Source organism: Emys orbicularis, chromosome 25 (assembly GCF_028017835.1).
Source record: "Emys orbicularis isolate rEmyOrb1 chromosome 25, rEmyOrb1.hap1, whole genome shotgun sequence".
Lineage (NCBI taxonomy): Eukaryota > Metazoa > Chordata > Testudines > Emydidae > Emys > Emys orbicularis.
In genome coordinates, this window is record NC_088707.1 from 823,069 (window position 1) to 843,215 (window position 20,147).

General features: G+C 55.4%; 1 protein-coding gene across 1 annotated transcript in view; it reads right to left on the reverse strand.

Moving 5' to 3' along the window:
• RND2 (Rho family GTPase 2) overlaps positions 1-19,850 on the reverse strand; it is a 28,069-nt gene extending 8,219 nt beyond the window's left edge. Inside the window, exons 1-3 of the mRNA XM_065422605.1 lie at positions 19,752-19,850; positions 18,517-18,604; positions 185-294 (exon numbers count right to left, since the gene is read on the reverse strand). Of these exons, the coding sequence (XP_065278677.1) occupies positions 185-294; positions 18,517-18,604; positions 19,752-19,850 (297 nt within the window). The remainder of the gene's footprint in view (positions 1-184; positions 295-18,516; positions 18,605-19,751) is intronic.
• Between the last annotated feature and the right edge of the window lie 297 nt (positions 19,851-20,147).

Sequence of the window (20,147 nt, forward strand, 5' to 3'; positions counted from 1 at the left end):
ACAACAGCCAGGACACACTGCCGGACCTAGAGGGTCAACAGGGCATTCACCTGGCCCATGGCAATGCCCTGACCCCATTTCCACAGGCCTCGGGCTACAAATTCCCAGAGGAGCAGCAGGCCTCTGGGAGAGGCACCCTGGGCTGTATTGGCACGGCGGCCATGACAGAGCATCGGACACTGACCTTCTTGAGTACACTGTCCAGCGTCTCTGGGCGGCTGATGTCAAAGCAGATGAGCACGGCGTCCGAATCGGGGTAGGCCAAGGGGCGGACGTTGTCATAATACGCTGAGCCTGCAACAGAGAGAGGGAGGCGAGCTGTTAGTGGAGACATGTTCCACACCCCTGGATTGTACTAGACAGGAGCTAGGCGATCAGTTATTCCTGGAGCCTGGCGAGGGCAGGCCAGGCAGGCAGGCCTGTTCACTCTCCCAGGTGCCAGCATGTTAATTCCAGGCACAGCTGATGGTGACATCGCTACAGAACTGCCCAGGTAATATAATTAATGCCAATCAGTCTGGGTTTATGGACAATAGAACCTGTCAAACTAATCCGGTATCATTTTTTTGATGAGATTACAAGTTTGGTTGATAAAGGTGATAATGTTGATGTAATATACTAAGACTACTGTAAAGTGTTTGACTTGGTACCACACGACATTTTGATTAAAAACTAGAATGATATAAAATTAACATGGCACGTTAAATGGATGAAAAGCCAGCTAACAGATAGATCTGAAAATGTAACTACTGAGCAGGTGTTTCTCTAGTGGGGTCCTGCAGGGATCTGTTTTTGGCCTTGCACTATTTAACATTTTTATCAATGACCTGGAAGAAAACATATCACCACCACAGTCAGCCAGATTCCCCCCTTTTTTGGGTACATAAAAATGTGCCGTGTTTGGAGAATAGGCCATAGAGGAACTCCAATTCTGTATTCTGCAGGATTTCTGACGGAGCTGGCAGGGTGCGTGCACTGCTACCTACCCACCCACCCAGCCCTCAAATGCAAATGTCAGCCATTAAAGTCAGCATCCCATCATGTTTTTATTTGAAGTGCATTCTGTGTGCGATTGTAAATGCCTCAGTAAACAGTAATGGAGCAATCAGCTCACTGCTACTTAAAAACACTGTTACAGTTTTATATTTGGCTTTACAATGGCCTAAGCTTCCGGGAGGGGTGAGCAGCAGCTGTTCATTTATGAAACGGGGAAGCAGAGACACCCGAGTCCTTGTTGAATTCACGATTCTTTTTTCCTCTTTCACCAAAAGAATCCCCCACCCCGAGGGTGCGGAAACAGGACACGCTTCCTGTCGGCAGCCCCTTGGGAATACTCTTGGCCGGCACTTTCCCACTGCGAGGGAGGGAGTCCGAGCACCCAGGCCTGGTGTCAAATGGCCCCTTGATGGAGCGCAGTGCCTGATGAATTATGGATGATGACAGTTCACATTTCCGGAAGGGTGAGAGGAGAATAGGCTAATTCTCTGCCGGAGTTTCTGGCCATGAGAATGTAGCTCTCCTCCCCCGTCGCTGGCTAAGAGAAGGCTCCGCCATACGGGCCGACGCATAGCACCAACCAGGAACTTGGCAGACAAGAGGACAAGGCCCTGCCCCAAACTGCCTCCCATTGAAATATCCCTCTCCTCCATGGAGGGAGGGGGAAATAAACCACCCGGAGCAGGGTTTCCTCGTCTGTGTGGACAGGCTGAGCACGGAGACCTATTCATTCCCTGTTCAGCCCCGGAGAGGGAGAACATTCTGATCTCCCCATCCCCTGGCACAGCAGGCAGCCCCCCCCCCCCCGGCATCATCAGGGCTCAACGGGCTTTTGGGGAATCCTAGCGGGACACACGTGCTAACCCTGCAGAGCCCTCCCACTATCACAGAGCAGGACACATCAGCTCCGCCCAGCCAAAGGCCATGCCAGAATCCCGAGACCAGCCCCCCAGGTGCTGTGCAGGGCTGCCATCTGCTCGCTGGTGGAGTGCTGCATGCCAAGGCCTGGTACTGAAACACAGCGGAGTTGTGGGCTGCATGTTGGAATCCCCTGAGCCATGGAGAGGAGGTCAGCAGATCACGGGACGGATGGTGCAGTTCCACGAGCCAACAGCCCAGTGAGCGTTCAGGAAACCTAGAAGGCTGGGGACGGGGAACCAGACAGGAATCAGCTCACCACGCACCCTAGAGACAAGGCGGGTGAGGTAACCTGTTTCCGCTAGTGAAAGAGACATGCTTTCCTCGCCCACCTTGTCTCTCTCATGCCTGGGACCAACACAGCCACAAGAACACTGCAAACTGTACGAATGACTGGACGCCGTTACCGAGCAGCTTACCCAGAGCCAGAGCCGCAGGGATAGGCCATGAGGGAGTGGCTCCTGACAGCTCCACCGTGCGTCTGTTAATCTCAGACGTGCGCCGTTCGTTAGGGTCACATCTGTCCCCGAGTGATCCCCTTCTGGGGAGGGGTCTCCCATTCTGGGAGCCCAAATCGCCTTGAGCCGGATTTTCCAGAAGTGCTGAGCACTCCGGACTCCTGGGGACTGGAGGAATTCAGACTCACTGCAAAATTCAGCATAGGGTGGCCCAAGACGACCCGGCTCCAGCACAGGGCACCCGCTTTTGAGCAATCGGACTCGGATGCTCCAGTCTGGGCCAGTTAAGGCTCCTGGCCCAGGAGGGAGAGTCACCACCAGCCTGCACGCGAGAGCCCCCTGCACATCGCACCTAGGAGCTAGAGGACGCCCAGCCAGCGCCCCAGTCACGACACCAAAGCAGCAGGGCAAGCCAGCTGTCTGTGCTCCCACCTGCCATAACTGCCCGAAAGCCTGGCCCGCCCCGGCGTGCCCAGTGGGAAAGGGCTGTGGGAGCACGCTGCTCGTCTGTGGAGGAGGCAGCCAGCATGCCGGAAAGCAGCTGAAGCCCCCAGAACGCTGCACCTTGTAGATCCATCCGGAGAGTCCTGGCCCAGCCTTAGGCCCGAATCACCTTGTCTGTGGCTGGCAGATCTGGCACCAGCAAATCCCTCCGTTCCCAGCTGTCCCCGGAGCACCGAGCGGACCCCGCTCCCACTGAGTCAGAGGCTGCTGGTTAAGGTAGCCAGAGCCCAGCAGGGCTGAGCTCTGCTAGGCAGCCGGTTTCCAGGCCCCTCTTCCAAAGCCAGTTCGGCAGCTCGAGCTCTGGCACAGATAGACACAGGCTCTGCCTCAGAGCAGGTCACGGGGCCCCCCCGCTGCACTGGGACCCAGCTAACGGACATGGGACCCAGCACAGATCTCTGCACGCTCAAAGGAGCTTGGACAGAGTCTGTATAGAGCCTTTATCCCCCTGTCTGGGCAGGACTGCACCCGGGCCCCCCCCCCCACGACACCCTGCCCCACCCCACCCATCTAACCCCTTGTTAGAGTTCCTAAGTTTTAAATAAAGGTCTCCGGATGCCTCCTCCCCTCTTCCAGTCTGGGCGACTTTCCCTTTTGTGCAGATTTCGGCTCCTCTGAGCACAGTCATTGCTACAGCAAACTGTCTCATAGCAACATGCCATTTCCTGCAGCGGATCCCGCGGGGCTGCGGAGCACGCCTGGCCGGGCGAGGATGCTGAGTAATGGAGCACGGCCCTTTATTTAGTCTGTGCACCACCGGCAGCGTCACTACCCTCCCGAGTCACACACATTTCGGCAGCTTCTCCGGCCGCGTGAGCATGCGCTCGCTGTTCGGGGGCTGCCAGGGCAGCGGGGGCCTCCTGCTGATGGGGAGGAGGCTCCAGGCCAGAATGGCCTTCGCACCCCCTGACATGCTGCTCCCAACTCAGGAACTTGGGAGAGGCACAGAAGGAGAGTTTGGAGTCACACCCGTGTCACTCCTGGCTGGTCCAGAAACCCACCAGCTTTCCAGAGTCCATTCCAGCCGTGAACAGCAAGGGCTGGAGCAGTCTCTGCCTGCCCTAGGAGCCCCGAAGCCAGAGGTGTTCTGAGGCAGAGCAGAGGAGGGGCTTGGTTTCATATCTCCCTAAGACCCAGACTTTCCGATGGTCTTTCGGGGAAACGACTCTCAAATTTGCCTGGGGGCCATTTTAGAATTTCTGCAGCCAACACTTTGACAATCAAAGGCCCCGGTTCCCCCAACACCGACTCTGGCTTTGATTGGCTCGCTGACCACTCTACGCCTTTCAAAGATTCCAGCGAGACGCCCTGGAGACCTGCGGTTTAGCGCTTTCAAACGCACGCATGGGCTCGTGGGCCTGTGGAGCCGACCTGCCAGGACTGCCTAGGACATACTCCCTTCTGGACCCAGGTCTGCAGGAAATAAGATCAATGGGCATCTGTCCATGATTAACTAGACTGAGTCAGCCTCCAAAGTCACTGTCAAAAATAAAACCAAGCGTCTGAAATTCAGAGGTGACTAGCTCCTATCCCTTAGCAACGCCATGCCAGAGTTGTGACTCAGCCAGGAGTCTCCTGTTGCTGGGCACGGGGCTGCAAGGCGCTGGTGCCTTTCCACCAAACAGTGCTAAGCTCCGTTTGTTGCGTGTCAGCTGTTCTGAGCGATAACGAGCCTCCGAGCCCGGGGCCCCTCCAGCCAACACTAGCACGTTCCAAGCTGGGACAGCGAATACGGATGCAGAGCCCCCGCGGGCTGGGCAGGAGGCCCCCACCAGCTCCAGCTTACGCAGCACAGAAAGCTGCCGAGGGGCCAGAATCTTTGAGCCTCACACTCTACCCAGAGGATTCGCTGTAAACTCTTCCTCCAGAACCCACAGATGCTGCAGTGCTTCCTGGAGTCCTGCCAAGGACGTCCTTTACAGAGCAAGGCAGCGGCTCCAGCCAGCTCCCTGTGCCGAGCCCAAGGCGCCAAGCCAGCCCACAGATTGCAGAGCCTGCTGAGAACGCTCCCCCTTCGCTAGAAGGATCCCAGCTCCCAGGCACTGGGCAAACAAGCCCACTAGCTGAGCACCCTCAGCCTCCGCTTTGTGCGGGGAGGGGGCTCGGCTTGTTTTTCTCGCCTGGTGCTCACAGGAGGCCCTGGCTCTGTGCAGAGGGGTCACACCATTTCTGCCAGTCCTGGCATGGCAGCAGGCTATGCAACGCTCCCTTTCCACTCCCAGCTCAGATCACACATGGGAGGCCGTGTGGCCATAGCTGTAAACAACACCCAGCTTCCCAGCACACAGTGACCCTGCAGCCCCCACCCCTCTGGTCAGCATTCTCACCCTGCTTTGCTATAGGAGCTGGATGGGAGATACTGCTTGGCCCTTAGCTGGACAGAGGGTTCATTTTCTAGCTCCTGAATCCACAGGAGTGACTCGGATACACAAACATCCCCCCAGGCGGGCTGGGAAACCCTGGGCGTTTGGGGGACGGATGAGGACTAGCGGGAGAACAAAGCTCTGCCTTAGGAACAAGCACAGCATTCAATCACACAGAGCCTCGCCAATCCCGCCGCTTTACAATTCCGAGGCTACAATCCCGGAGTTAATATTACATGAAGTGCCAGCTAAACGCAACTGCTTTCCCGATTAGTCACTGCCCCAGCAGGTCCGGCGAGGATGGAGGTGTTAATAAATAATAATAAGAATAATAGGAGATTTTATTCATCCTGTGAAAATCCCAACATGCTTTACAAACGCACGGGATAAAGGAATACTTCACCCAGCCTCCCTCAGGCTGGAAGACAACAGCCATATGACAGCACACAGCAAATCTACACAGTCATTTGGGACGGGGAGTAAAGAAGGACAAGACTGAGGAAGGATGGTCAGAGCACCAGTCTGGGGCTTAGGAAACAGGAGTTCAGTTCTCACCGAGTCTCTCTGCCTCGCCACTGGGATAACAGCCCCGCTTTCCCAAAGAGTGAGTGAGGACAGATGCATGAAAGATTGCGAGGGGTCAGACAGCGACAGGGGCCAGGTAAGCGCCTCGGCGACTGCGAGGGGACTGACAGCCAACTGCGATTACCCCAGCGGGACCGAGGGGACCGACCAGGTGGGATCTGTGATGGCCACATGTGGGCAGCAGCCCATCAGCACAATGCCCCCTAGCATCACCACAGGGCAGTCATCCACACCTATTCAGAGGGAAGAGCACCCCCTGCTGGGGAAAAGACCACTTCCTGCAGCACCCAAGTCTCCCCTTGGGGGTCTCCCAGCCAACTGTGCTCTGAGCATAGCCCTGCTTAGCTCATGAGCCCTGGACAAGGGTCTAGCCCACGGTGAAGGGCTGCACGGGGGCAGTGAGGTAGAAAGAGCGAATGGGTGGATGAGCAAAGGCTGTGAGCCAGGGCACAGGCAGCACAGAAGGTGGCGCGGAGTGAATCTACAGACGCCAGCCAGGTGGCATCCAGCTTTCTGCCACGGCAGCAGCCTGGGAACACCTCTGCCAGGTATGGGGCTGCACAAGGGAGCAGGACGGGCTCCAAGGGCTCTGGGTGCCAGTGGCTGAACTTGCAGCCTCCTCCATGACACAGCCATGCACTGGGGAGCAGCGAGCCGCATCTCCCTGCTGCGTGAGGATAGGGTGACCAGACAGCAAATGTGAAAAATCGGGACAGGGGTGGGGGGGTAATAGGAGCCTATCTAAGAAAAAGAACAAAAATCGGGACTGTCCCTATAAAATCGGGACATCTGGTCATCCTACGTGAGGACAGGATGTTCTTCTGGCTGCACCAAGTGGTCCACGAATGGGATAAGAGCAGAACAGGGAGGGAACATGATGCCCCAAGGCAAGCCTGAGGGAAGTGGGCTTCATGCATGCAAATTATTTTTTGCAGACCCCCCTTCCTGGGCTGCTGGCCCCTCCTCACTCTGCTCACTCCTCAGCTGTGTCTAGAAGGAGAATTCACAGAGACAAGCCTGAACCCAGTGTAAACCCCTTCCTTCAGCTGCCTTACTGTTTCCATCCAGTCCCGGCCAGCAGATGCCACCACCTGTCTGGCCCTTCCTTGCTCCCTTCCTGCCCTCTGCAAAAATCCTGCAATTCACAGGTCTGAGCAAAGCCTTTCTGAGCGATAAATGCAGTTGGGTTTTTCTCTCCCGCATCCACCTTTGTGCTTTGAGGTGTCCTTGAATGGAGCCTCCTGCAGCAGGCAGCTCATTTGCATGAGAACGGCACAGATCGTATATAACAGCCCCGCTATTGTCCCCCTCCCAGGACCTGTCCAAGGGGAAGTAAAGAAGTGTAAAAGACCCTGGACTGAAAACCTGACAGTGAATGAAAGGGACAGAAGTGGCAGCCTTCCCAGAAGTCTTTGGTAAACAACGGCCAGGCCAGTCCCCATGGGGAGCTGGGAATCGGCCAGCTGATTTTCTAAGAAATGTTTGGTGCCATTTTCTCTGCAGATGCACTGAGAGGGGACGCCCTCCCACGTCTCCTGGCAGCTACCGAGGGCCAGCTGAACACCAGGAGAGTGCAGGGGAAAAGCAGCCCAGCCTTCCAGAGCTGGTTAAACAGCCTTGCGAGGACACGCCTAGTCCCTTTGTCCCTCCCAGTACAGAGTGTGGGGAGGTTTGGGGGGTTGCATGCTCTTTACTAAAAGGCCCAGCTGGCATTTACAGGAAGCAAGCATGTCATGGGAATCCAGCCACTAGCTTGCCAGCTCGGGATGGGCCCAGCCCTGCAGAGATCCCTTCACTGAGATGTGTGTGCAACGCTCACCGACAGCTACACGAATCCATGTGCACCGACTGCAGACACATCCCCAGATCCTTTACTTCGGGGACTGGCCCGAAAACAAAGCACTCAGCTGCTGGTGATGCCAGCCATCGGGACTGGGAGCTTTTTCTGTCCCACTCTCTGGAATTCCTTCTGATGCATCTTCCCGTCTTGCAAAAACTCTCCGGAATACACGTGCTTCCAAGCTGCGCATCCAGTGGAAAAGCCATCGTCAGAGCCATAGGAATGGCACTGTGTGCCCTCAGAACCCCAAGACACCACAGGCCCATTTGTAACAGGGGCATTGTAGACGCCATTTAATAAAAGCTTCACAAGAGAGGTTATTTATATAGCACCAGCAATCTGACCGACTCTTTGCAGCGGTGCGGGAAGGCAGAGTCCCTGCCCGAACGACTTTACAATCCTTAAACTACAGAGAAAAGGTAGCATTCAAAGAGAACTGGCTCGATGTCTCTGGAATGCGACAGAGCAGAATATTTAAATGTCCCACCTCTTTCTAGCTAGAACTGATGGGCAATATAAGCAGGAGGCCAAGAAATTTGGCTCAGTGGTTTGCGCATTGGCCTGCTAAGACCCAGCGTTGTGAGTTCAATCCTTGAGGGGGCCATTTGGGGCAAAAATCTGTCTGGGGATTGGTCCCCCTTTGAGCAGGGGGTTGGACTAGATGACCTCCTGAGGTCCCTTCCAACCCTGAGATTCTATGAAATTAGCTACTGCAGCTTTTTATACAGCAGTAGCTGTCAAGTCAGGAAGATGATCTGAGCTTTCCTTCATTGGCTCAGAGATCAGCTTCGTTCTCCTGATCTGAAACAAGCCCGTTCCCCCTGAATAAAAGTCAGAGGAATTTCTTGTCAATTGATTCGCAGGCAGCAGCGATATTCCCGAGCAGATTGCTGTGTGCCCTCCTGACCCCAACTCAGCTGGGCACAAAGAGAGGTCCAGGATCCATGACCCCAGCCTAGCGGCTAGTGTGTGCAGTGGTGGATAATGCAGTCCCTCCTGATACAAGAAGCTTATTTCAAGCAGTGGCATGGTGTACATCCCAGTTCAGGCCAGGAATCGTGACAAGTGGCAGAGGCAGGAAGCAAAGAATTCTGGTGACAAACCCAGGCGAGCCAGCAGTCAGGGCCCTGCTAATTGGGATAGCATAACAGCTGAGCAGCCAGGAAGCCCAAAAGCATGCACCAGAATCCAGAGATGGGATGTTCGCAGCACAAGTGGCACAATGCAGCAACAAGTAGCAACTATTATCATCATCATCATCATCAGAGATAAAGGTCAATGACACCAAAAGTGAAACGGATCTAGTCAAACAAGGGAGAACAGAAGCAAGAACACTCCAACCTCCACCCTGCTCCCCTGCTCCAGCTGGATGCGGTTCCATGTCTGCAGACAAAATGCAGTGCTTGTACCTGGCCCTTCTCTAGCACTTTTCACCCAGAGATCTCAAAGCCCTTCACAAAGTCTTGTTATCCCCATTTTATTTATTTCTTGGCACTTCAAACAAGCCGGAAGACGTCTATCTGCTGCTCTGGGCACCCTAACGTTATTAAAAGCAACAATGCAACATAAAGAAACCCAGCTGCAGCCGACCCCCTCATCAAAATGCCATCCCCACCACAACCAAACAAGCAGGACTTTCTCAACATGCACCTGCTGACGCATTTCTCGCCTCATCTTGAGACTCCCCCATGAACGGCATTTACCACAGGGAGACAGGACGCCCAGGGACTTCAGAAGGAGTTTTGGCCAAGGACGCCCTGAACTGCTCTGCAGAAGTTACAGCTTAACGAGATCAATTCAGCCACCTTTAGGCCAGTCCTCAGTGGGGATCTAGGGGAGGCGATTCAACAGCCTAATACCCCAAGAGTCTTAGCGGAGATTTGCGCCTGGCAGGACGTTGCTGCTGCTCCTGCGCTGTTGCTGTAACCCCGAAGTCAGCGAACACCAAGCAGAATAAGCGATCAGCTGGAAAGCGCATGACTAAGACAACAGCTAATCAGCTCAGACAATTAACCTCTGCTCCTAATTCTTGGGCTGCACATAGAAAAAGCCAACAAGTAAATTACAAACTGGCCCAGCTGGTGGGTTTTCCGAATGGAGGTGACCAGGATGAAGGGGGTGTGGGATTTACCCACTTTGGGGGGGGGGGGGGCATTTCTGGGCCTCTCGCCGGGCCTCGTTACTGAACAGTTGTCACGCACAGGAAGTCCAGCTTGTGTCGTTATTGGCAGAGGAATCCCCCAGTCGAGGCGAGGGTCAGGGAGCTGGTGCCAAACTCTCACCGTGGCTGTGGCAGCTCACGGAGGGAGAGAACCGCACTGGTTCACACACCTGCACTTGCTGGGGGCTGAAGACATACAGCAAGCCCAGGCACGCCAGGCAGGAGCGGCTCCAGAAGGTCCATAAGGTGAGCTTTGCTGCACACCACCCTGAGAGACCAGCCCCTTCCCTTCTCCTGGGGAGCACTGGCACTGGGAAGGGTTGGGCAGAGGGCGTTTCCAGACATTCAGCACCCTCCGTTTAGGGAAGCCAGGACCAGACCCATCTAAAGCCCCAGGCCCAGCACCTGGGAGCCCCTCTGCAACGTGTGCAGTTTGCTCTGCAGGGTTTCAGTGGAGCAGGCAGGTCTCTAACCCAGATGGCAGCTGTCTCAAGGAGTCCCAGGGAGCAGTTTTAAATGCCCCAGAGCATGTGGTGGTGTGCAGATGGCCTGGCTTGGGAAAGGAGTGGAGACTGGCTCCCTGGGCCAGTAAGAATGGGGGCGTGAACACGGAGGGCTTGGTGGTCTCTGGTTGCCTGGCTGGTGACTCTCTAGCAGCCAGTTCTCAGAGTGACTGGGCACTGGCTCCAACACACACAGCTCACCCAGTTTCTCCAGCCCGATGCTAGAATCACGCTGGTGGCAGCTGATGAAGTAGACGAATGAGAAAAGTCTCTGGGCATGACCGTGACACACCCGGAAGCCAGGGGCTTTCGGCACCACAAGCACATTCCAGATTCTCCCTGGTGCCTCCTAATCCAGTGCCTGGATTACAGCAAGGAACGGAAGTGGCAAGCCCACAGGTTCCCTCGGCGTAGCTTGGTTCAGGCACGATGCCACTGGGCTTCACAGGGAAATGTCTCTGGGGCCAACCGAGCTCATGCAATTATCTCCCAACGAGCTGAGATGCTCCACGCTTTGAGTTCCACGTGTCTCAGTGGCAAATGGCTGGCAGCCTGGCGAAGAGCACGGGGGCTTCTGCCCGCACTAAGGGCTGGAGCTCATAAACTTGGCGAGCCTGGCATGAAAGGAATGCTGCATCCTCACCCTTCCCCAATGGAGCAGGGTCCCGGAATGCCATGTCGCTCCGGCTCATTCACAGCGAGCTTGACCTTGTGCGATCCGCCACCCCTTCCCCCTCAAATCAGGACTCCAGCATTCCCCCACAGCTCCCGCCCCCATGGGCCAGACTGAAGTTTATTCGCATTTCTGGAAGGGAAAAGACGTGGGATTCTTGTTACCAGTCTGGCTGCCTCGGCCCCTTTGCTATTATAAAGATAAGCTACTGCAGGGCCCGGGTTCCTAGGGGACTTGCTGCTCCAGGGGGCTTTCTGCAGTTCTGTTTATGTCGCCTGCCATGATAGGAAACTTCCCCTCCCCCTTACAGTTATTTGTATTGCTGTGTATTGCGCTAGCAACCCCAATCAGGCGCCATTCAGCCGGGCGCTGCAGATGTGCCGAGGAAGAGACAGTCCCTGCCCCAAAGTGCTTACAGTCCAACTAGAAGAGACACAGAGCTGGGGAAGGGGAGCATTATTCTCCCCATTGTACAGAAGGGGAAGCATGGTCCGGAGAGAGCAAGTGACTGGGCCAAGGTCCCACAGGGAGTGTGTGTCAGAGCAGGGAATGAACCCATTGCTCCTAAGTGGCAGCACAGCCCTTAACACCCGCTTCTCACTCCTAAACCAGTCACGCTCCCATCACTACCGCCTCTCCCGCCCTGTCCACCAGCAAGTCTCTGCATGCTTTATAGGCCTGTAGAAAGGTTAGCTGCCAGCCCGCCTGCGAGATGGAGAAAGGCCTGTCACTGCAGAGAGCCACGCCCTGCCCCTGCCATGTCGGGGCCAGAACCGCATTGCTTGGCAGAAAACCTTCACTGCTGTGCCACACAGCACCCCAGCACCCGAAACCCCAGCGCCCCCTCACTTCACTGCTGCATGGACCTGCTCCAATCCCATTTACCCCCTGTCCTGCTAAAAGACCCCTGGGCCATCCCTGCGCAGGGAAATCAGCCTCTGCTAGCATCTTCCCAGACACACAGGAAATCTATTTCAAGCATCAGCATTTCTGCCGCTAGCCCTGTGACTCCCTAAACTGCTGTCCGATTGGTTAGTGACCTGCATGAGAATGTGAACCAGCTGCACATATTTTTAGGCTTAACTACTTATTTGTTCTGAGGCAGGACACAAGTACGTTGATGGGGGGCATTTGAGGAGTTATTCTGGGATGAAAGGGCAGCTCTGCATTTCTCCTCTGCCTCAGAGAGCGAGTGGCACTGAACTCTCTCGTCCTTTCCCTGGGACTAAAAGAACCCGCCGTGGTGATCCTGCCGGCACTTGCACTGGGACTCTGGGAATGAGAAAGCACCAAGAATCCATGGCAAGGTCACCCTTAAACCCCAACCCTATTCAGCTCCTTAATCTCATCAACATTCCTCACGAGCTCCCACTGAAGAGGGATTTGTTATCAGAAGCGGTGGGTTCCCACACTCCAGACCACAGCAAGGCCGCCTGCTTGCTGAATGCCAGAGGGGAACGGGGGTGGGGGAGAAGTCCAGATTCACGGTGTTATTCTTGTCCTGAAAGCACAACCACTGAGGCAAAAACACGACCCGCAATCCTGCGCCGAAGCAGCCCCACTGCTGCAAGCGGCAGCACAGGCAGATGGCACTGCTTAAATTGCCCGAGCCCTGGGATTAGCAGGTCGACAGGATAGGTGGTAAAGGCACCGGAGTCCTAGCTACACTACAACTCCCACTGTCCCTCCTACGGGTGGTGAATTCTGGGGCCCATTCTTTTCAGCATCGACTGGTGCTGTCTAACTGCCTTTAGGGGGCTGAATCGGAGCCAGTGCAAAGCACGGAGTCAGGCCAGGATCCACACCAGTTACACCGTTGGCATAGTTCCCCTGAGCATCAACAGGCAGCCCGCGATGTGCAGCAGCAAGGCGTGCCCAGGTCCCAAGCAAGGATAAGCCGCCTCAATGCAAACTGCAGCTTTGCCTGTCTGCACAAGGGGGCGCCGTAGGACGAGAGTGCAGCGCTACTGGTGTCAAGGGGTGCTGGCCGTTCGCACCGGCAGTGGCTTTGTCTGCACGGGTCTGAACTCCACCGCACAAAGGAGGCCTCGGATTACTTGGCTCACTTCCTGCCCTTTAAGGGGAGAGAACAGAGGGATTAAATCCCAGACCGACCAAACCCCATTGACTTGCTGCTTGTCCCACGGCCTCGGAGAGGGGTTCCCGACCCATGTGTCATTGGAGGCTGTTTCTCCAAATCCAGTAACCAGAGCAAAGGAGGGCGTGCTGGGGAAGGAACGCTACCACCAGAGCCATGGAGGAGAAAGGGAGGTGGATGGGAGAAAGTCACTCTGGTGTGAGCTGTCTGCAGTAAACACACCGGAGATACGCGGGGGCAGCAGCGACTGTTGGCAGGGAGTGGGCAGAAGGAGCGTTCAGTTTGCAAACTCTGAGTCACCCCCTTTCAGGATTCAGCTGGAGAGCTCGGTCACTGGGAAGAGGGCAAGCAAAGCCTTTAGCCACTGCACTGCTGGAGAGAGAGGGACTTGCTGAACCCACCAGCCATTCCCATAGAGAGCAAGATTTTCCAAAGCTAATCAGACCATTGGGCCAGCAAGGCCAGTGACCAATGCCTGGAGCTTCACGGAAAGCAACCTCCTCCAAATCACAACCAACCTGCCTAGCCCTGTTACCTGGCCAGCCATCAATCCACTGAGTGGAGACCCGCTCAGAGGCTTGGAAATGTCACAGCCTCACCTCAGCAAAAATGTCCTGAGGGGTCACTAACTTACCCAGCCCTTTTAACAGCTGGCTGCAGGTTCTCGCTATGCCTGGCAGGGGAGGGGGAAAACCCTTGCCCACATCAGATTTCAGGCACCACTCCTGAGATCTGCGGAGGAAGCAAGCCTTGATGGGGGAGATTATTTACCAAGCCACCAGGGTCACAAGACAAATATGAGAGTCTCCCAGTGCAACCGGTACTTCCAGACTGTGCCGAACCAGCCTGCGCCTGTGCCAGCACATGCACCTCTGTGAGCACAGAGACCAGAATGCAGGCGCCGTGCGGCTGAAAGGCGGCAAAGCAATCTCTCCTCTGCAATGAGAGCACCGCAGCTCCCCACTGGAGTCCTGGGCCCGGCAAAGCTGTTCCCAAAGCCACGGGCCCCCCTCCCACCGGCAAAATGCTCCTCTTCTCCAGACTGACAGGTGGGCTGTCCCCGCCTCCCTACCTCCTTTCACGCAGGGGCATCAAACTGCTTCTTAATGGTTTCCAAAATGCACATAAAAAAGGCGGGGGGAGGAACGGACATCCCTGCTGTGCTGTAAAATGGCATCTGATGCAATTTCACTCTCACGCTGTGTCTGAGTGTAGGACCGACGTACAAAGAAACAAACACCGAACACGACTGACGTCTGCCGGGGCACCTGAACCAACCTCTTGTTCTCTTCATTGTTGAATGCATGTTTGAGCTCTCAGGACCTGGGGTGAAATTCCTGGGGACGGGGTGCATAATGCTTGCACTGGCCTCATCTGCACAGGAGGCTTTACCCTTGCTGAAGGCTTTTCAGGGCCAAGAATTCTATTCTAGGCCAGGGCCACCTTCCAACTATGAAAAACTAAATGGAGAGTTAAGGGTTAAAAGATTTTCAAGAAAAAAATCCAAGTCTGCAGTATGATTTGGGATTAATTTGATTCTCATCGCTGCATTCACCCTCCAATAACGTTTCCCTAACTAGATTTACCTGTTCCCTTGCCATCTGCTAATGTCAGAGCCTGGATTTGCCACTTAGCAAGAGGGGCAAATTCAGCCTGATAGGCCTACATTAGCCAGCCTCCTCTACACGTCACCTGGCTCCATTAGCCTCAGGCAAGCTGCTCCCAGGAGCTGCACACAAGATCGTTGTTTAGAACACGATTATCAACAGGCATCTCGTACAGTCAGACAAGCTGTGGCTGCATTTAGCTCCAATAGAGGGAGTTTTCTAACTAGAGTGCTCTTGCACTAGTGCCCGTTTCTGGACACGGGACCACCCCATGCAGCTCTACACACTTTCACAACTACCTAATTGCAAAGAAAAAAAATGGCTAGGCAGCTCCCCAGCTCAGGTCTCTTTACAAATCCCAGGAGGGTGGAAGCCCAGAGCTTCAGCTTCAGTTACCAGGAGCTGGCGAGTGAGAAAAATATAAACCATAGTCTCAAAAGGAGAAAAGAAGGAGCTACCCAGCAGCACCCTTCCCTCCTGCGGAGGATGGAATTTAGCAGGAACAATACTCCCTGCCTGGAAGCCAGTTAAAAGGGGCAACAGGTAGCCCCCAGTCTAGAGAAAGAGCATCCTGCAGACAGCCACTTTGCACCAGTGGGGCAATTAGCTGCTCCAGATCCTATCAGCTCAGCTGCTTCCATTTGCTATTGTGTGAAACTTATTTTACCAAAAGCTTCTGTTGACAAGTGTGTCCAAAGGGAAGTGGAAATTCAACAGCAGCTCACAGTCTACAGCTAAAAATAGCAGTTTGATTATGGGGGGAAATTGGTGTGTGTTGCTTTGCAGGACTATTTATTGAAGAACTAGCTCTTGAATAGTTCAAATTCAAGCTGCAAAGGAAGGGAATTTATCTGGGAAGCTACCTAGTGACCTCTCTCCACAATAACCCATTAAAGAAGGGTTTACATGTTTCCGAAGGAGAGAGAACGAATCAAAGTCCGTTCACAGCAAAGAAGAAAGGGAGATAAACGTTGGATAAAACTCACTTCTTTTGTTTAAAAGAAAAAAGTGTAGAACTGAGTGCGTCACAGAGCGTGCTGCAGGTGTACAACATGTACATAGCTCTAAAACCATTTCATTGCATCATTTTCTTTTAACATTTGTAAGATCAAAGCAAACATTCTGGACAATTCCTAAAAAACACCAAGCGCGTCAAACATGCTGCCATGCACTCGAAAGCTGACGTGTTTAATTCTGAGATGCAGACGCCCACCGCGGAGCCATTGGTCTCGAACAATCATACCCTACCCCTGAGCTGCTGGGACAGGCCTCAAGGTTCTACAGTTCAGAAACTCCCCCAAGCAAATCCGAGGCAATTATTCTGGATAACAAAACTCAGTATGCACAGACAAAAAGCCATGAGAATGACAGGCTTTTCTGCTCCCACCTCATTCCCTAGCAAGCCAAGTGTCTGATTCACCACTGCACTATGCTGGTGTAGACCATGTAGTACCCCACCGTTAACAGGCCCTAAAGGTTTAGCAGTGCAACTTCTGCTGAATTTTGTTACTGGGTGTTCGGAAAGACTTTATACAGACACATCAGTTCAATAATTCCCCAGCTCTGAACCATCGCTTTGTGTATTCAGTCTCCACAGTTTCTGCCTCTAGGTAAACACTGGTAGCTGAAGCCTTTCCACTTCATTGTTTCATCCCTTGCTCTACCACCTCCAACAGCTGCCCTGCCAACCAGTTCACTGCCGCTGCTGCTCCTGCAAAGGGAAAGACCCTCTTTTCTCGCAAGACAGAGGGTCCTTTCGGCAGCGCACACTTCTCCCAGGTCAGGAAGCCCTTAGTGAGGACTTCACGGCTGCATCTTGCACGGCAGAGCTAGACCAGCTACCAGGGGTAAACGGTGCTAATCCCACAGCTATAAATTAAGCTATCAGGCAAGGGTGATATTTAAACATTCAAGAGCGAGGGAATTCCGACTTAAGGTTTCATATGGAATATAATCTCACTTCTCTTTCTGAATGCAACAGTCATCGATAGGAAAAAATAAACAAGAGCCTTAATTAACCTTCCCAGCAGGTTTCTAGCACAAGCGCCCAGCCAGGTCCTGGCTAAATTTAAAGGTGCACCCAAATTTGTTTGCTAAATGCCAACATTTTATCAGCACTGCTACAAATAAACCACTTGTGTTGACTCCCGTTTCGTAAGGCTCTCTGTGGTTTAGGAGGGCTATATTTATGGCTTCCTGCATGATCTCAGCTGAGGACACAGACAAAAACAAACAAACAAAAACCCAAAACCATTTGTCAAAAGGAAGAGAGTAATGAGAAAAAGGAACCTTCCTGCAGCACATTCCTCACCAAGGTGAGGTCTCCAGTCTTGAGAGCTTTTTTTCCCCTTTTCTTGCTAGCCTCACCTTGCACAGAAGAACTGGTTTTATTATTACGCAATTGTATCCATTTTACAACTAAAACAGGAAAGACACTGAGTGCTGTACAGCAACTGAACGTAGTGTAGAGCAGCACTTCTAGGAGACTGTATTAGTGCAAGCTACAATCCATCTATAGGGGTTACTGTGTCATTTAGTGCATTAGTGTTGGGCCAGACGTGGGGAACAACTGGGCTTGTGTGAGGGTGCAGTGAAGCACAGGGCTGCGCAGGGAAGACATGGACACTACCCCAGTATCCGAATGCAGCCAGTGACATTTCTAAACAGCAGTGCAAGTTCCAAGGAACAAGTAGGCATTAGCGGGAAAGCCAGTCGTCATGAGTGCACACCGCATGCAGAGTGGGTCTACAGCCGCACGCAGGTGTGTAACGATAATAGACGGATGTGAAGGCTGCCCACACCACGGAGGGGGATTGGTTTGGCCTGGTACAAGGTGGTATAATAACGAGGAGTCACAGGTTTCCAATAACAAGGAAAATCTAGGTTAACTGTCAGGAATAGCTCCTAGGGGACGTGCTCTTGCTGCTTACGGAACAGTCTCCCAAGGGAAATGGTAAAAGCCCAGGCCCTGGAGACATTTACAACTGGATTAAATAAAAACAGCACGAATTGGCAGAAAAATCCCACCCCTGGAGGTAGCTGCGCCCTGTTTCAGCTCGGTGGGTTTGGGTTTGGTGAAGCGGGATGGAAATAGAGTTTCTAACCCTCAGGGACTAGCCCCTTGTAATACAGTGTGGGGCATGACCCTGCATTGGCCCGGGGAGGGGGGGGGGAAGGAGAGGGAGAAAGGACCCAAGAAACCTCCCCATCTCTAGTTTCTGTGAGAACAACGCAGTTGTCAGTTCAAAGGTCCAACTTCCATATGTCTTAGAAGAGTCCCAGCAAGGCAAATTGTAGGAAACTATGAAAATACCCACCCTGGCCTCCCCCAATAACCCATCACTCTGTCTCCTCCTATGGCCTGCGGGGGTCGGGGGTGTCACTAATTCTGCTGTATTACTTTAAAACCCCTCACCTATCTGGGCAAGGGGCACTGCCACGATTCCCTGCGTGGGAGGAAGACACAGATCTGCGGCTGGGTCTGGTGTGTGCCCCACACGGGGAAGGTCAGCAGCCAGGCTGCTATCATCACCCCATGCCAGCACATCAAAGCTGGCAGGCTGCCTCCTGCTGGGAGCAGGGGGCCCTGCAAACCTGCGTGGGGAGCAATGGGGGGATGGGGCAGAGCAGGAGAGGGAATGGAGAGAGTTGGGGGCCCCAACAGGAGGAGTGGGGTGAGGGAAAGGGCGTTCCAGCAGGCAGGAGGGGAAAAGAGGGGTCCCAGTCCTGACTACTGAATTCTCATGAACATTTACCAGCCAAGCCACAAAATCTCCCCTGCGCCCCCACCCGGCCTGTCTGCCCCCTCACCTGAGGTGTCCCACATGTTGAGCTCGATGCGCTGCTTGTCGATCTCGAAGCTCGCCGTGTAGTTCTCGAACACGGTGGGGACATAGTTCTGGGGGAGGAGACGAGATGAGCCCGGGTCAGCAGCCCCAGGGAGTCGAACGGATCCTGCCCCGGCGTCAGCACCGGGAGCTGATCGCGCATTGTAACCATCCCTGACAGACCCCAGCCAGCGTCCGGCGGCACCCCCAGGCCAGACACCAGCTCCCCCGGTCGTACCCCAAATCCCCCACCCGGACCCCCAGTTCTCCCAGCCAGAACCCCATCCCCCGCCATCCTCCACCGCATCCCCAGCCCATTTCCCCAGCTCCCCCATCCACAACCCAGTCCCCTTCATCCCCTACCGCACCCCCAGGCCATCCCCTGTGCTCCCCCAAATCCCCCACCAAGACCCCCAGTTCTCCCAGCCAGAACCCCAGCCCCCTCCATCCCCCACCGCATCCCCAGCCCATTTCCCCAGCTCCCCCATCCACAACCCAGTCCCCTTCATCCCCTACTGCACCCCCAGCCCCTGCCACACCCCCAGCCCAGCTCCCCCAGCTGCACCCCAAATCCCCCACCCGGACCCCCAGCTCTCCCAGCCAGAACCCCAGCTCCATTCATCCGCCACCACACCCCCAGCCCCCTTCAGCACCCCCAGCCCATCCCCCCAGCTCTCCCAGCCACAACCCAGTCCCCTTCATCCCCCACCGCACCCCCACCCACCCCCCTCAACCACTGCCGCACCCACAGGCCATCCCCTGTGCTCCCCCAGCTGCCCCCCCAAAATCCCCCACGCAGACCCCCAGCTCCCCCAGCTGGAACGCCAGCCCCATTCAGCCCCCACCGCACCCCCAGCCCCCTTCAGATCCTGGGGGCACCCCTGTCCCCTTCAACTCTCCGCCACACCCCCAGCTCATATCAACCCCCACCACACCCACAGGCCATCCCCCCACCGCACCCCCAGCCACAACCCAGTCCCCTTAATATCCCCCACCGCACCCCCAGCCCCCCCCATCAACCCCCACCGCACCCACAGGCCATCCCCCCAGCTCTCCCCAGCTCCCCCCACCGCACCCCCAGACACAACCCAGTCCCCTTCATCCCCCACCGCACTCCCAGCCCCCCATCAACCCCCGCCGCACCCACAGGCCATCCCCCCAGCTCCCCCGGCCGCACCCCCAAATCCCCCCCCGGCCCCCCAGCCTCCCCGGCCGCACCTCGGGGTAACAGTCCTTGGCGAAGACATGCAGCAGCGCCGTCTTGCCGCACTGGCTGTCCCCCACCACCACGATCTTGCAGCGGGCTCCGCTCTCCATGGTGCCGCTACGCGCCCCGCATCGCGCCGCCCGGCTCCGTCCGGACCCGCGCCCGGCGCCCGGGCCGCTTTAGCCGGGACCGGCCCCCGCGCGGCCGCGCCCCCGGCTCCCCCCGGCACCAACCAGGCGCGGAGCAGCCGCCGCCGCCCCGCCCCGAGCCCCGCCTGCGACCGCCTCTCCCGGGGCTGCGAGACCGAGCCGGGCCGGCCGGAGCTGGGGCCAGCGCCCAGAGGGGCTCGGATACGGGGGGCGTCGCTGCTCCCCGCCTCTGAGCCCCAGCCCAGCCCGAGCCCCCAA